This window comes from Geotrypetes seraphini, chromosome 2 (assembly GCF_902459505.1).
Source record: "Geotrypetes seraphini chromosome 2, aGeoSer1.1, whole genome shotgun sequence".
NCBI lineage: Eukaryota > Metazoa > Chordata > Amphibia > Gymnophiona > Dermophiidae > Geotrypetes > Geotrypetes seraphini.
In genome coordinates this window covers 485,284,328-485,299,549 of record NC_047085.1, presented here as the reverse complement: position 1 = coordinate 485,299,549, position 15,222 = coordinate 485,284,328, and the positions used below count along the sequence as shown (strand labels likewise).

The 15,222-nt window shown below is 48.2% G+C and overlaps 1 protein-coding gene across 16 annotated transcripts in view; it reads right to left on the bottom strand.

Moving 5' to 3' along the window:
* OBSCN (obscurin, cytoskeletal calmodulin and titin-interacting RhoGEF) overlaps window positions 1-15,222 on the bottom strand; it is a 762,040-nt gene that overhangs the window by 436,529 nt on the left and 310,289 nt on the right. For all 16 annotated transcript variants that reach the window (XM_033931804.1, XM_033931806.1, XM_033931805.1 and 13 more), the window contains 3 exons: window positions 12,612-12,878; window positions 10,719-10,985; window positions 487-756 (listed from right to left, as the gene is read on the bottom strand). In XM_033931804.1, the coding sequence (XP_033787695.1) occupies window positions 487-756; window positions 10,719-10,985; window positions 12,612-12,878 (804 nt within the window). The remainder of the gene's footprint in view (window positions 1-486; window positions 757-10,718; window positions 10,986-12,611; window positions 12,879-15,222) is intronic.

Genomic DNA, 15,222 nt, shown 5'->3' with positions numbered 1-15,222 from the left:
CCTTTAAATGGTCTGCTCAATAAGCCATTGACGTATGGGTGCTGATAGTGAACATAATCTACTATCATATGTTTTCTCTGTATCAGCTCCATTTCTTTGTCAGTAAAAATACTGAGAGTTCCAGAGCGTTACAATACCCTTGAAGGACAGATCGCAAACAACTGCTTTTTCTTTTCCTCTATCTCCATCCATTGGTTGATAGACATAGCCTACAAGTTCTGGACTGATCAGTTGAGACTACAAGAAATAAAATTAGTAAGCAAGACCTAATTTTACCATGTAAGAAAATACAAAAGAAGAGAATGGAATTGGATGTTAGAGAAGAAACATTTTGCATTGTAAGCAAATGCTGTACAGTAGGATACCTGAAATATGAATCCTCCCCCCCCAAAAAAAAAAAATAAATAAATTCATGAAACAAAACATGTGAATACATTAATATTTGAGCCACGATTAAAGTACAGAAAATTACAGATAATGCTTTACCCTTCACTTCCAAAGTGGCTATGGTCTTCTGCTCTCCACACACACAAGTGTAATCTCCAGCATCCTTCGCATCTAGGTCCTGGATCATCAACTCCGCAATGCGACCTTCCTGCCTCATTTTATACTTGTCACTTGTTTTAAGTGTCATTTGACCCTTCTTCCACTCCACTGGAGCAGTAGTGGCTTTGGTCAGCTCACAGTGCAGGGCAACTGTCTCACCTTCGGTGGCTCTCTCCTTCGTCAACTCTTCTTTGAAAAGTGCAGGAAGCACTAAGGAATATAATATTCAAAGGCAGGGTATTAGAACCTACAAATTCTCACTAGTACCTTTATTAATAAGAAACAATAATTTTTTATCTGGATTTTCAAAAGCCATTTCACAAAGTACCTTATGAGAAAATTAGAAAATCATGTCATAGGAGTAGGGTTAAATAGTTAGCATTCTCAAAGGCGAAGGGTAGATATTGGGGTTGCCAAGAGGCCTGTGACCACAGACTGCAAACATGAATAGGGATGGAGGAGTGGTAGACCCTGATCGATTTTCAAAGGGTTGTGTTCGTGAGGAGCTAGCTAAAATAAAGTTAGACAAAGCAGGGGCCAAATAGTATACATCCAAGGGTGCTGAAGGAACTTAGGGAAGTTCTAGGGGCTCTGCTGACTGATCTTTTCAATGAGTCTTTAGAGTCAGAAGTGGTACCGGAGTAGTGGAGAAAGGAAGATGTAGTCCCTCTCCACAAAAGTAGTAGTAAGTAAGAAGGAGAAATTAGGTTCTTACCTGCTAATTTACTTTCTTTTAGCTTCTCCAGACCAGTAGAGGTTAACTTTACGAATGGGTATATATCTAATCATGACCAGCAGGTGGAGACTGAAAACAAAACTTTGGGACAGTATATACTATCCTCCCTTCTCTATTTCCCTCAGTCTGCCGAATAGCCAAGCAGAACCAAGAACTGGAAAACAGGAAGAAAACAATACTCCGAACAGGAGTAACAAATAACATACCCAAATGCTGTTGGAAAATGCAGAGGAGAAATACCCGAAGGAAAATGTCCCCACAGCTCGCCAGCTAAGCCAGCCGAGCCACAGCCGCTGTTCTTTAATTCTCCCCGGCCCTAGAAAAATACTAGAACCCGCAGCAAAAAACAAAAACTGCCCGCGAAAACAGCCCCAACAACAACAACAACAACAGACAGGGTGGGGACCTCTACTGGTCTGGAGAAGCTAAAAGAAAGTAAATTAGCAGGTAAGAACCTAATTTCTCCTTCTTTAGCACTCTCCAGACCAGTAGAGGTTAACTTTACGATTGGGACGTACCAAAGCAGTCCCTCTCACGGGCGGGACCCCCGAAGGGCCGATACCAGAACACGCTCACCGAACACCGCGTCCCGACGCGCCTGAACATCTACCCGATAATGCCGAACAAAAGAATACAAGGAGGACCAAACCGCAGCCTTACAAATATCCACCGGAGGCACGAGCGACGACTCAGCCCAAGAAGCCGCCTGACCCCGAGTGGAATGAGCCTTGAGAAACTCCGGAACAGGCTGCTGTTTCAGAAGATAAGCGGAAGCAATCGTCTCCTTGATCCAGCACGCAATAGTAGCCTTAGAAGCGCCAGCTCCCCGACGAGGACCAGCCAGGAGGACAAAGAGATGATCGGACTTCCGGAATTCCTGGGTCCGCTGCACATCAGAGCGAAGGACCCGACCGACATCCAACTTGCGCAGCTGCCGTTGCTCAGAAGAGCCCTCCCGACCACCCAAGACCGGGAGAACCACTGATTGATTGACATGAAAAGGAGAAACAACCTTCGGCAGAAAGGAAGGAACAGGCCGCAAGACGACCCGCTCCCTAGACAACTCCAAGAAGGGAGCCCTACAAGAGAAAGCCTGCAGCTCAGAAATACGCCTAGCAGAAGTAATGGCCACCAAAAAGACCGCCTTCAAAGTAAGGTCCTTCAAAGAACAGTCATCCAAGGGCTCGAAAGGCGGGCGCACCAAAACAGAGAGAACCAGATTAAGATCCCAAGAGGGAACCGAGGGCCGTAGGGGAGGCCTAAGCAACTTGGCCGCCCGCAGAAACCGAATCACATCAGGAAGAGCCGATAAACGCTGACCTGACACCAACCCTCGAAAGGTCGACAGGGCCGCAAGATGAACCCGGAGAGAAGACCAAGCCAGGCCTCTATCCAGGCCATCCTGCAAGAACTCTAGAATGTTAGGCAGAGAAGCGCGAAAAGAGGTCACTCCCCGCGCCCGACACCATTCCTCAAAGAGACGCCAAACCCGCACATAAGCCCGAGAGGTAGAAAGCCTCCGGGACCCCAACAGTGTAGCGATCACCTTGTCTGAATATCCCTTCTTGCTAAGGCGACCCCTTTCAAGAGCCACGCCGTAAGACAGAAGAGAGACGGGTCGAACAAGGGAATGGGACCCTGCATCAGAAGGTCGTCCGAGAGAGGCAGAGGAAGAGGAACCGCCACCAGGTGCCTCACCAGATCCGCATACCACGGACGTCGAGGCCAATCCGGAGCCACCAGCACCACCAAACCCGGATGGTGAACAATGCGAAGAAGCACTCTGCCCACCAGCGGCCAAGGAGGGAACACATACAACAGCCCCTCCGTTGGCCACGGCTGGACCAGAGCATCCAGACCCTCGGCCAGCCCTTCCCTGCGACGACTGAAGAAGCGGGGCACTTTGGCGTTGCCACTCGTGGCCATCAGGTCCATCAGGGGCTGCCCCCAATCTTGCACTATCAACCGAAACGCTCCGGCGCCGAGAAACCACTCTCCTGGATCCAGGAAGTGACGACTGAGGAAGTCTGCCTGAACATTTTCTACCCCGGCTATATGAGAAGCCGAGAGGTCCAGAAGATGGGACTCCGCCCAAACCATGAGCCGAGCCGCCTCCTGCGCCACAGGAGTGCTCTTGGTGCCCCCCTGACGATTGACATAAGCCACCGCCGTGGCATTGTCCGACAGGACTCTGACCGACTTGCCCAGCAAAAGGGAGTGGAAAGCTAACAGCGCCAGCCTGACCGCTCTGGTCTCCAACTCGTTGATCGACCAGGAGGCCTCCTCCGCGGACCAGGTGCCCCGAGCTGAGTGGCCCATAAACTGAGCCCCCCAACCGAGGAGACTCGCATCCGTAAGGAGCACCGTCCACTGCGGGAGATCCAGACCCACCCCCTGAACCAGGTGAGGGGTCCGGAGCCACCAGCGCAGACTGCAGCGCGCCAAGCCTCGCAGGGGAACCGGAACATCCAAATCTTGCCTCCGGGGAGACCACCTCCGGAGCAGAGCATACTGAAGAGGACGCATGTGGGCCCGCGCCCACCTCACCACGTCCAGGGACGCCGCCATTGACCCCAGGACTTGGAGGAAATCTCGCGCCCGAGGACCCCGGGACGCCAAAAGCAGGCGAATCTGAGATTGCAATTTGCTCACCCGGGCCTCTGGAAGGAAGACCTTCCCCAAGGAGATGTCGAACATAACCCCAAGGCACTCCAGACGCTGAGCCGGGACCAACCGACTCTTGGAAAGGTTGACCACCCAGCCCAGCGACCGGAGAAACTCCACCACCCGAGCCGTAACCCGGGAGCTCTCCTGCAACGACTTTGCCCGAATCAACCAGTCGTCCAGGTAGGGGTGAACCAGGATGCCCACCGACCGCAAGGCTGCCGCGACGACCACCATTACCGTGGTGAACGTCCGAGGAGCCGTGGCCAGACCAAAGGGAAGCGCACAGAACTGAAAGTGCCGCCCCAAGATCGCAAAGCGAAGGAAGTGCTGATGAGAGGCCCGAATTGGAACCTGCAAGTAGGCCTCCGTCAGATCGAGAGACGTAAGAAACTCCCCCGGCTGAACCGCCAGAATGACCGACCGCAGCGTTTCCATGCGGAAAGACGGAATCTTGAGAGCTCTGTTGACCCCTTTCAAATCCAGGATGGGCCGAAAGGTCCCCTCCTTTATGGCCACCACAAAGTAAATGGAGTACCTGCCGGTGCCCCACTCCGTAGGGGACACCGGCACCACTGCCTCGAGATCTAGCAAACGCTGAAGGGTCTGACGAAAAGCCTGCGTCTTCCATGGAGTCTGACATGGAGAAGCGAGGAAAAGGTCCGGCAGAGAGCGGGTAAACTCCAGAGCGTAACCGTCCCGCACCACCTCAAGGACCCAATGATCGGACGCGATCTCGGCCCATTTGGGGAAAAATTTGCGCAGCCGGGCCCCCACCGGAACCAAAGGGGGCGCCGGCAAGGAGTCATTGCGCAGGACGGGAAGCGGGGGAACCGGCGGAGGGATTCCCTGCCCCCCGACGGGCCCCCCGAAAGGGCTGCATGCGCTGGAAGAACCGACCCCGGGAAAAACCCTGAGCCGGGAAAGAAGCAGCCCCACGCCCCGGGCGATACTTGCGAAATTCCCGCAAACGCCCCCGGGCAGCCCCACACCTAGACGCAGGGCGGGCACGGTCCTCAGGCAGACGGGGCACCTTCGAGTCCGTCAGAGTCTGAATCAACTCATCTAATTCCTCTCCAAACAAAAAGACCCCCTAAAGGGAACTTTAGTAAACTTAGCTTTGGACGCAGAATCCGCCGCCCAAGCGCGCAGCCACAAAATACGCCGCGCGGCCATGCCATAGACTTAGCCGAAATCCGCACCAAGTCATAAAGAGCATCTGAGAGGAACGAGGCAGCCATCGCAATCTTCGCTACCTCCTGATCCACTAGAGACCAGTCATCAGACTCCCGATCCAGGACACGCTCAGCCCACCGAAACACGGCGCGAGCGACTAGCTCCCCACAAACAGCCGCCTGGACCCCAAAGGCAGAGACATCAAAATCATACTTAAGAAGAGTCTCTAACGCACGCGCCTCCGAGACCCTAAGAGCAGAACCGTCCATAACAGGCACGGTATGCCGCTTAGGAAGTGCCGAGAACACCGCGTTCCCCATTGGCGAAATTAAGGTAGCCCTACCTCCCTCCGGGACGGGATACCCAAGAGCCAAGGCGCACACCAAACGAAACTGCGCCCATAGGCCACTGCGCCAACACAAAATCCCGCAAATCCTGACGCACAGGAAAAGAGCGGGAACCAGGACAGACCCCCTGAAGCAGAGGGGCCCCCATACGCGGGGTCTCCGGTGGCGCCACTGCAAAAATGCAGCACCAAGGAGACCTGCTACACAGGTCTAAAAGCTCATCCCTCTGAATAAAAAAGCGCACCACGGACGCATCTGCTCTGGAAGACGGGAAACCCGCCGCCCCGCTGCCAACAGGCGTCCCCTCTAGAGGATCCTGGAAGCCCGCCAAAGCAGCCAGGTCCTCAACCAGGCCAACACGCTCCTCCGCCCACCAATTCGCAATCCAAGCCCCCCCGCGGGCGCTTGGATGAGGGAGGAGGAAGAGGGGACGCCAAACGAAAAGAGGGAGGCAAAGCCATAGGGGGCGCGGAGGGAAACCCCCCCCGAAACCCCCCAGGCGCACGTGGGACCCCCAAAAGTCCGCACAAAGAAAGAAAATAAATTGGGGGCAAAAAACCCCTGGGGGTCCCCAGGGACTCCCTGCCCCAGCAGGGGTCCATGCTGAAACCTGCCCCTGTGTTCGCCATACAGGGGGAAGGTCACCTGAGGTTGCAGACAAAATGGAGGGGCCAGACAAAGAAAATGGCGAAGTTCCCGCCAAAAATGCTCCCTCCATGGCCTGTAGCGGCTGAGAAGACTGAACAGTCTCAGCCGCTAAAACAGGCAAGTCGGCATCAGCTGTCAAAAAATCAGCTGAGAGGGAATCCTTCGGGGAATCCCTCCGTGGGCGGTTGTGGAAGACCGGGCTTCCCCACTGCTCCAAGCCGACTCGCGAGGCACCATCGGCGGGGAGCTCTGGGCGCCTGCAGCCGCTGCCGACGGAGCTCCACCACCTCACCGACCCAAACCGCCGAGTTCAGGCCGGCCGCGAGTGCCTCGCGGCTGGACTAAAATTGTGGCCTACTCCCCCGGAGAAGGGCACAATTGCTCCAGACGCGACCTAGCTATAAAAAAGTGCTGGTTACATGAAAAAATACAGTAAAATACAGTTTTCTTAAAGGGAAACAACCCTTCAGACCAGCACTACCTCAGGATTTTTTATTTTTATTTTTATTTTTTTTTTTTTTTTACAGAACAGACTCCACAGGCTCTCGAAGCAATATGCCTTGCTTGACTTAGGGGGCAAGGCTTACTGCTGAGGCTCCTCTAAAAAAATGTGGGGAGGTGGAGGAAGTGGGGGGAGGGACCCCGCTCGTGACCCGCCGGGTTTGACACCCCCGAGGTCGGACGGACCCCCAAACAGGGCCCGACCAAGCTCCGTCCGGCCAAAAACAGGGACAATAAACCCCTAAACAAATTCCAACAGCCCTACCAAGAGAGATGGGTACAGATCACATCAACACCTGCTGGAGACTGAAAGAAGACTGAGGGAAATAGAGAAGGGAGGATAGTATATACTGTCCCAAAGTTTTGTTTTCAGTCTCCACCTGCTGGTCATGATTAGATATATACCCATTCGTAAAGTTAACCTCTACTGGTCTGGAGAGTGCTAAAGAAGTAGGGAATTACAGGCTGGTAAGTCTGACTTCTGTGGTAAGCAAATTAATGGAAATGCTTTTAAAACAGAGAATGGTGAAGTTTCTGGAATCCAGTGGATTACAGGACTGGAGACAATATGGATTCACTAGAGGTAGGTCTTATCAGACAAATCTGATCAATTTCTTTGACTGGGTGACCAGAGAATTAGATAGAGGGAGTGCACTAGATGTGGTATATTTAGATTTTAGCAAAGCCTCTGACAGTGTTCCACACAGACCTCTAATAAATAAACTGAGTGCCCTCGGGATGGGTCCCAAAGTTATGGACTGGGTCAAGAACTGGCTGAGTGGAAGGTTTTAGAGGATAATGATCAATGGAGATCGCTCTGAGGAAAGGGTTGTTACCAGTGGTGTACCTCAAGGTTCTGTTCTTGGGCCTGTTCTTTTTAACATATTTATAAACAATATTGCTGACGGGCTGTCAGGTAAGATTTGCCTCTTTGCAGATGATACCAAAATCTGCAATACAGTAGACACCCAGGATGGTGTGAATAACATGAAAAAAGACCTTGCGAAGCTGAAGGATGGTCTGAAATTTGGCAGCTAAAATTTAATGCTAAGAAATGCAAGGTCATGCATTTGGGCTGCAAAAACCAGAGGGAACGGTACAGTTTATGGGGTGAAGAAGTTATGTGCACAACAGAAGAGCGGGACTTGAGTGTGATTGTATGTGATAATCTTAAGGTGGCCAAACAGGTTGAAAAGGTGACAGCGAAAGTTAGAAGGATGCCAGGTTGCATAGGGAGAGGTATGGCCAGTAGGAAAAAGGAGGTATTGATGCCACTGTATAAGACTTTGGTGAGAACTCATTTAAAATATTGTGTGCAGTTCTGGAGGCTGCACCTTAAAAAAGATATAAAAAGGATGGAGTTGGTTCAGAGGAAGGCTACTAAAATGGTGTGTAAGGCGTATGGGGACAGACTTAAAGATCTCAACCTGTATACTATATGAAGGAAAGGCAGGAGAGGGGAGATATGATAGAGATGTTTAAATACCTACGTGATGTAAATGCGCATGAGTCGAGCCTATTTCATTTGAAAGGAAGCTCTGCAATGAGAGGGCATAGGATGACGTTAAGAGGTGATAGGCTCAGGAGTAATCTAAGGAAATACGTTTTTACAGAAAGGGTGGTAGATGCGTAGAAAAGTCTCTCGGAAGAGGTGGTGAAGACAGAGACTGTATCTGAATTCAAGAAAGCCTGGGATAGGCACATGGGATCTCTTAAGAGAGAGAAAAAGATAATGTTACCATCATGTTTCTATTATAGCCTGAAAGCCAGGACACTGATCCTAATCTCTGCTTTCATTCAAGGCAAGCTAAGAAAAGCCATATGGTCCAATCAGTCTCTTTTCCCTACATTTACAAGTACATATGCTGTGAAACCTGTACACATACCTTTAGCAACCATTAGGAGGGTAACAGTCATTCTGTAGAATTCATCTATAAGATTAGGGGACACTCATGAAGTTACATAGTAATAATTTTTAAAACAAAAAGGGAGGAAGGCAGCAGTCCCCCACTAACTCCCCAGACTAACTCTAACTTGTTTTGATCTTCTTTTCGTTCGTGCACTCAGTCCTCTGGTGTCGAGACCAATGGAGCACATCATCCTCTAGGCTAGATGAATTAGTTTTTAAGAAATGAAAACCTTTAAAAACAAAAAAATCTTAAGTTGTTTTCTATAATGAAGATAAGAAATAGACTTCGAAAACAGCCACTTTAACTCTTTATCCCATAATGCAATCTGAAAAGAGAGTGTTTATCTGCCTTCATTTTTCATAGTTTCTGTGTTTCTATGTAATGCAGTACAATGCAAGTTGTCTATATCAGGCTTCACCAGTTCTACACCACCTTGGGCTAATCTCTTCATTAGAGGCCGAATGAAACCAGTGGTTCTGTTTCCATCTGAAACCAAATCCATGGCTGAAATCTGCAGCTCAGTTTCAATTGGAACAGGAACTGAAACAGAGGTGCCCCCTATCCCAAGCCATAGCCCCCATTTTCTAACAGAAAACACCTTCCTCCATTCCCCCCAGGCCACCCACTAACTCTGTCCTCTCCTGCCTCCCATAGGCCTTCCCTGGGCCTAACATTTAAAAGCCATGGTAATCTAGTGGCATCTTCGGTATAGGAGCATCCCAATTTGCTCCTGACCGCACTGGCTGTGTTGTCAAAATGGCGGCTGCAACTTCCCATTACAGACTTGCAAGAATGAAAGAGGGAGGCCATGGCCACCATTTTGGAACTGGGAATGGTATAAGCACTGGTACTGTATTTTTTAGCTGAAATTTAAACCTAGATTTTAGGTCAGTTTGGTGCTGAATTTGAAACTAAAACTGAAAATCGGTTGGCTTCTACTCTTCAAAAAGGCAGGTAATAATCATTAATAAATAACTAAAGACATTGAGAGGCTAAATAGAAAATTATGTCCCCTGGACAGTTAGAGGGATAGCAGAGGCTGCAACCATAAGAACATGAGAATAGCCTTACTGGGTCAGACCAATGGTCTATCAAGCAGTAGCCCGTTCTCACGGTGGTCAATCCAGGTCACTAGTACCTGGCCAAAACCCAAGGTGTAGCAATATTCCATGCTACCAATACAGAGCAAGCAGTGGCTTCCCCCATGTCTTTCTCAATAACAGACTATGGACTTTTCCTCCAGGAACTTGTTCAAACCTTTCTTAAAACCAGCTATGCTATCCACTCTTACATCCTCTGGCAACGCGTTCCAGAGCTTAACTATTCTCTGAGTGAAAAAAAATTCTTCCTATTGGTTTTAAAAGTATTTCCCTGTAACTTCATCGAGTGTCCCCATGTCTTTGTAATTTTTGACGGAGTGAAAAATCGATCCACTTGTACCCGTTCTACTCCACTCAGGATTTTGTAGACTTCAGTTATATCTCCCCTCAGTCGTCTCTTTTCCAAGCTGAAGAGCCCTAACCATTTTAGCCTTTCCTCATAAGAGAGGAGTTCCATCCCCTTTACCATCTTGGTTGCTGTTCTTTGAACCTTTTCTAGCGCCACTATATCTTTCTTGAGATAAGGAGACCAGAATTGAACACAATTCTCCAAATGAGGTCACACCATGGAGCGATACAGGGGCATTATGACATTCTTAGTCTTGTTAACCATCCCTTTTTAAATAATTCCCAGCATCCTGTTTGCTTTTTTGGCCGTCACCGCACATTGGGCGGAAGGTTTCATCGTATTGTCTACAATGACTCCCAGATCCTTTTCTTGGGCGCTAACCCCCAAGTATCCGGTAACTGTGATTCAGGTTATTCTTCCCAATGTGCATCACATTGCATTTGTCCACATTAAATTTCATCTGCCACGTGGACGCCCATTCTTCCAATTTCCTAAGGTCCGCCTGCATTTTTTCACAATCCACATACGTTTTAACAACTTTGAACAGTTTAGTGTCATCTGCAAATTTAATCACTCGTTGTGATGCTTAGGAAAGAAAATTCTAGATAACATGAAGGAGAGCAGGCAAAGGCACAGCAGCATTACACACAAACTGAAAGGAAATGCAAAACTAGATACGTGAACATGGAGCTGAAGCGTTATCAGGAATGTAGACGTGAAGCACTGCATAGAGTATTTTACCTTTCACTGCCAGAGCTGCTGTGGTCTGCTGCTCCCCACAGACACATGTATAATCTCCAGCATCCTTCTCATCTAGGTCACAGATGGCCAGCTCAGCAACGGAACCCTCCTGCCTCATCTTATACTTGTCACTTGGTTTGAGCGCCTTCGGTCCCTTCTTCCATTCCACTTCAGCAGTGGCCTTGGTCAGTTCACAATGTAGAGTAGCTATACCACCTTCAATAGCTTCTTCGTTCTTCAGTTCAAAATTGAAAAGTGCAGGCAGCTCTAGAGAATGAGAAATGAAAAAAAAAAAAAGATGTGAAACAAAATTTGGGAATTTAGAACCACAGATCATCCATGTAAATACTACCCTTGACCCTAATCCCATTCATTTGCTTATGTGATCATAATGCTATACCTCTGGATTGTGTTTCCTCTAAGCTGAGCGGGAGTCCTCCAACTGTGTTGCTACCCCTGGAGGGTAGTGTTCAATAGGATGTTTTCAGTTTCTAGAGACAGGCAGGTTACCTGGCGTCTGGCAGAGCTTGCTTGTCCCTCACAGCACCACCCACTGACAGGAATGTAGGTGGAGGACTTCTGCTCAACTTCAAGGGAACAGTGCCTCTAGGGGATTTTTATTTTGTTTTTATTGTCATAATTGTATGCACACAGTGTAAAGTATCACTGCACAATTAACAGCCAGTACTGTTATACCCATTACACATAATCATCCAATTGCTCATTTCCTGGCTATCCACACCCTCCGACTTTTTTGGGGGGTAATCCTATAAGGCAAACAAAACAGGGAATCCTATAAGAACAGCATCAAGATGTTGGTGCCAAGAATACAAGTAAATAACCTAAATACTGGCATTTATGTGTTTGTGTGTTTACTACAACTTAGTGAATGCTTAGCACAACTTAAAATGGCTTACTGTAGGACACACTGGGCCTACCTGTATATTGACGGTCCAGTGGGGGTCTTTGGGGGCAGGAGCGCAGCCCCTCATGGGGGCCTTTCAACTGAAGTACTATGAGTTGCTGTGAGAGGTCATGGTGGCCATTTTGAAAGGCCAATCTTGAGGAGGCAGGAGCGCAGGTAGGCCTCCCTTCTATACAAATAGAAGGGAGTGTGTAAGTGGAGGGGGGCACACTTTGTCTATGGTAAGAGACAGCAGGGAGGAGGCATTATTGGCGGGAGGGTTGCAGAGGGAAGGAGATTTTTTTTTTTTAAAAAAAAGGAAAAACTATTTATGCGAGCTCTGGCCCAATATTCAGGTGAATTTAGGACTGCTCAAAAGCTGTCCTAAATTCATATGTTTATCTTATGAGGGCCCTGGATAATTATCACCAGCATGCTCATAAGCTCTTGTTCTTCCCCAGCACCGCCTTCTGGCCTGACCCTGACTGACCCACTTTTTGGGGACCAGTCAAGAGCTGATATTCAGAAGCACTGCCCGACTTAGTGCCACTGAATATCTGTGTTTGGGTGGTGAAAGGTGATTTAAGTGAGCCAGAGGCTCTCTGGCTCTCTTAAATCACTCTGAATTAGAGAATGACACGGAGACAAATTTTTCCCTGTCCACAGAGAAACTCATTTTCCCATCCTGTCCCAGAGAGTTCTTTTCCTGTTCCTGTCCCAATCCTGCAAGCTCCGTCCTCATCTGCACAAGCCTTAAACACTTTAAAATAAGTGTTTGAGGCCAGTGCAGTTAAGGCAGAGCTTACAGGAATGGGGCAGGGACAGCGACAAAACTTGCGGGGACGGGGGACAAATCTGTCTCCATGTCATTCCCTACTCTGAATATTGGCCCCTTTGGATTTAGACCAATATGTTGTAAATGCCAGGTCCAATTTATAGTCCCAGTCTCTCACTGGTATTTAAAATTCAAACAGAAATTATATTTTTACCATTCACGGTTACAGTTGCTGTGGTCTGATGATCTCCACATATGCACACGTATTCTCCAGCATCCTTCACATCCAGATCGTGGATTATCAGCTCAGCAATGGAACCCTCCTGCTTCATTTTATATTTTTTGCTGGTCCTAATGGCTTTGTGTCCTTTTTTCCACTCCACCGATGCATCAGCTTTGGTCAGCTCACATTGCAGAGTAACTGTTCCACCTTCAGGGGTTTCCACATTCTTCAGTTCTTCTTTAAAAAGTACAGGGAGAGCTGAGGAATGCAGTTAAATGAAAAAAATAAATAAATAATAGCTCACCAGGTCAAAATAAATACGTGTATGCCTAAAGAGTCAAGTCACATTTCAGATTCAGACTTCTAACCTCGTATTTCAAGGTGTGCAAAATGATAAACGCCCTCTTCTACGAAACTACGCTAGCAGTTTCTAGCGCAGGGAGCTGCGCCGAATGGCCTGTGCTAATCCCGACGTTCATAGAGTTCCTATGAGTATCGGGAGCAGCACGGCTCTCTGCGCTAAAAACTGCTATCGCGGTTTCATAGAAGAGGGGGAAAATTTTCTCAAAGACAGAGGGACATAAAAAGAATAGCCATACCGATTGTCCATCTAGCCCAGTATCCTGCTTCCAACAGTGGCCAAAAATTAAAAAAATTAAAAAAAAATAAAATAATAAATTTAAATTGAATCAGGTTGGGCAGACTGGATGGACCATTCGGGTCTTTATCTGCCGTCATCTACTATGTTACTAAGTACATGTCATAAACCACAAAAAAATAGTAAGTTTCCATGTTACTGATCCCAGGCATATATAATGGTTTTCTCCATGTCTATCCTCCAGGAACTTGTTCAAGCCCATTTTCAATCCAGATATGCTAAATCCTGTAACCACGTCCTCCAGCAATGAGCTCCGTTGCTTAATTATCCATTGAGTGAAAAAATATTTTCTGCTATTTGCTTTAAAAAGTATTACCATGTAATTTCATAGACTGTCCCCTAGTCTCTGTACTTGTTGAAATTGTAGACAATTGAGTTATGTTTATATGAGTAAACAACTAGAAGCTTGGACACTAGTCCCAGAAAGATTATTATTTCAAATTGTAAAAAAAAATATTTTATTTGAATGAAATAGTGGGGTAGCCATGTTAGCATACTGTTTGAGATAATATATAGAATTTAAAAAAAAAACCAAAAAGCACAGTTGCTTACCGTAACAGGTGTTATCCAGGGACAGCAGGCAGATATTCTTGACTGATGGGTGACGGCACCGACGGAGCCCCGGTACGGACAATTTTAGAGTGATTGCACTCTAAGAACTTTGAAAGTTCTAGTAGGCCGCATCGCGCTCGCGCGAGTGCCTTCCCGCCCGACAGAGGCGCGCGGTCCCCAGTTAGGATAAGCCTGCTAAGAAGCCAACCCGGGAAGGTGGGTGGGATGCAAGAATATCTGCCTGCTGTCCTTGGATAACACCTGTTACGGTAAGTAACTGTGCTTTATCCCAGGACAAGCAGGCAGCATATTCTTGACTGATGGGTGACCTCCAAGCTAACAAAAAGAGGGATGGAGGGAAGGTTGGCCATTAGGAAAATAAATTTTGTAAAACAGATTGGCCGAAGTGTCCATCCCGTCTGGAGAATGCATCCAGACAATAATACGATGTAAAAGTATGAACTGAGGACCAAGTAGCAGCCTTGCAGATTTCCTCAATGGAAGTAGATCAGAGGAAAGCTACAGACGCTGCCATAGCTCTAACTTTGTGGCCCGTGACAGAACCTTCCAGTGTCAGGCCCGACTGAGCATAACAGAAAGAAACGCAGGCAGCAAGCCAATTGGAGAGAGTGCGTTTAGATACAGGATGACCCAACTTATTAGGATCAAAGGACAAAAATAGTTAAGGGGATGATCTGTGAGGCTTAGTACGTTCAAGATAGTAAGCCAGAGCACGTTTACAGTCCAAGGTATGCAAAGCCTGTTCACATGGATGAGAATGAGGCTTTGGAAAAAATACAGGTAGGACTATGGACTGGTTAAGATGAAAGTCAGATCGAGGGAGCATAGCCAGTCGCCCTGAGCGAGAAGAGGGTAGAGGGTGGCAAGAGAGAGCATTTTGAACTTCTCCTTGACCAAACATTTGTTGAGAACTCTGAGATCTAAGATGGGTCTGAGGTCTCCGGTCTTTTTGGGAACTAGAAAATACCGGGAGTAAAAACCCTGACCTCGCTGATCTTGAGGAACTTCTTCGATGGCATTGAGAAGAAGGAGGGATTGAACCTCTTGAGCGAGAAGGAGGGACTGAGACTTGTTGGAAGCAGACTCTTTTGGCAGGCCTAACGGCGGAGGAGTCTGAAAATTGAGGGAGTAGCCATGGGCTATGATCGAGGGCACCCACTGGTCGGTGGTGATTACCTCCCATCGAGAGTGAAAAATGGTTAATCGACCTCCTATGGGCTGTGGAAGAGGACAGGTGGGAGGGAGACTGGCAATGTCCAGGAGAAGGGAGTCAAAAGGGCTGAGTCGGCTTTGTCTGAGTGACAGGCTTTATGGTAGGCGGCTGTTGCTGACGTGCTTGTTGGTGCTGTTGCCGCTGCCTGCGAGGTTGTG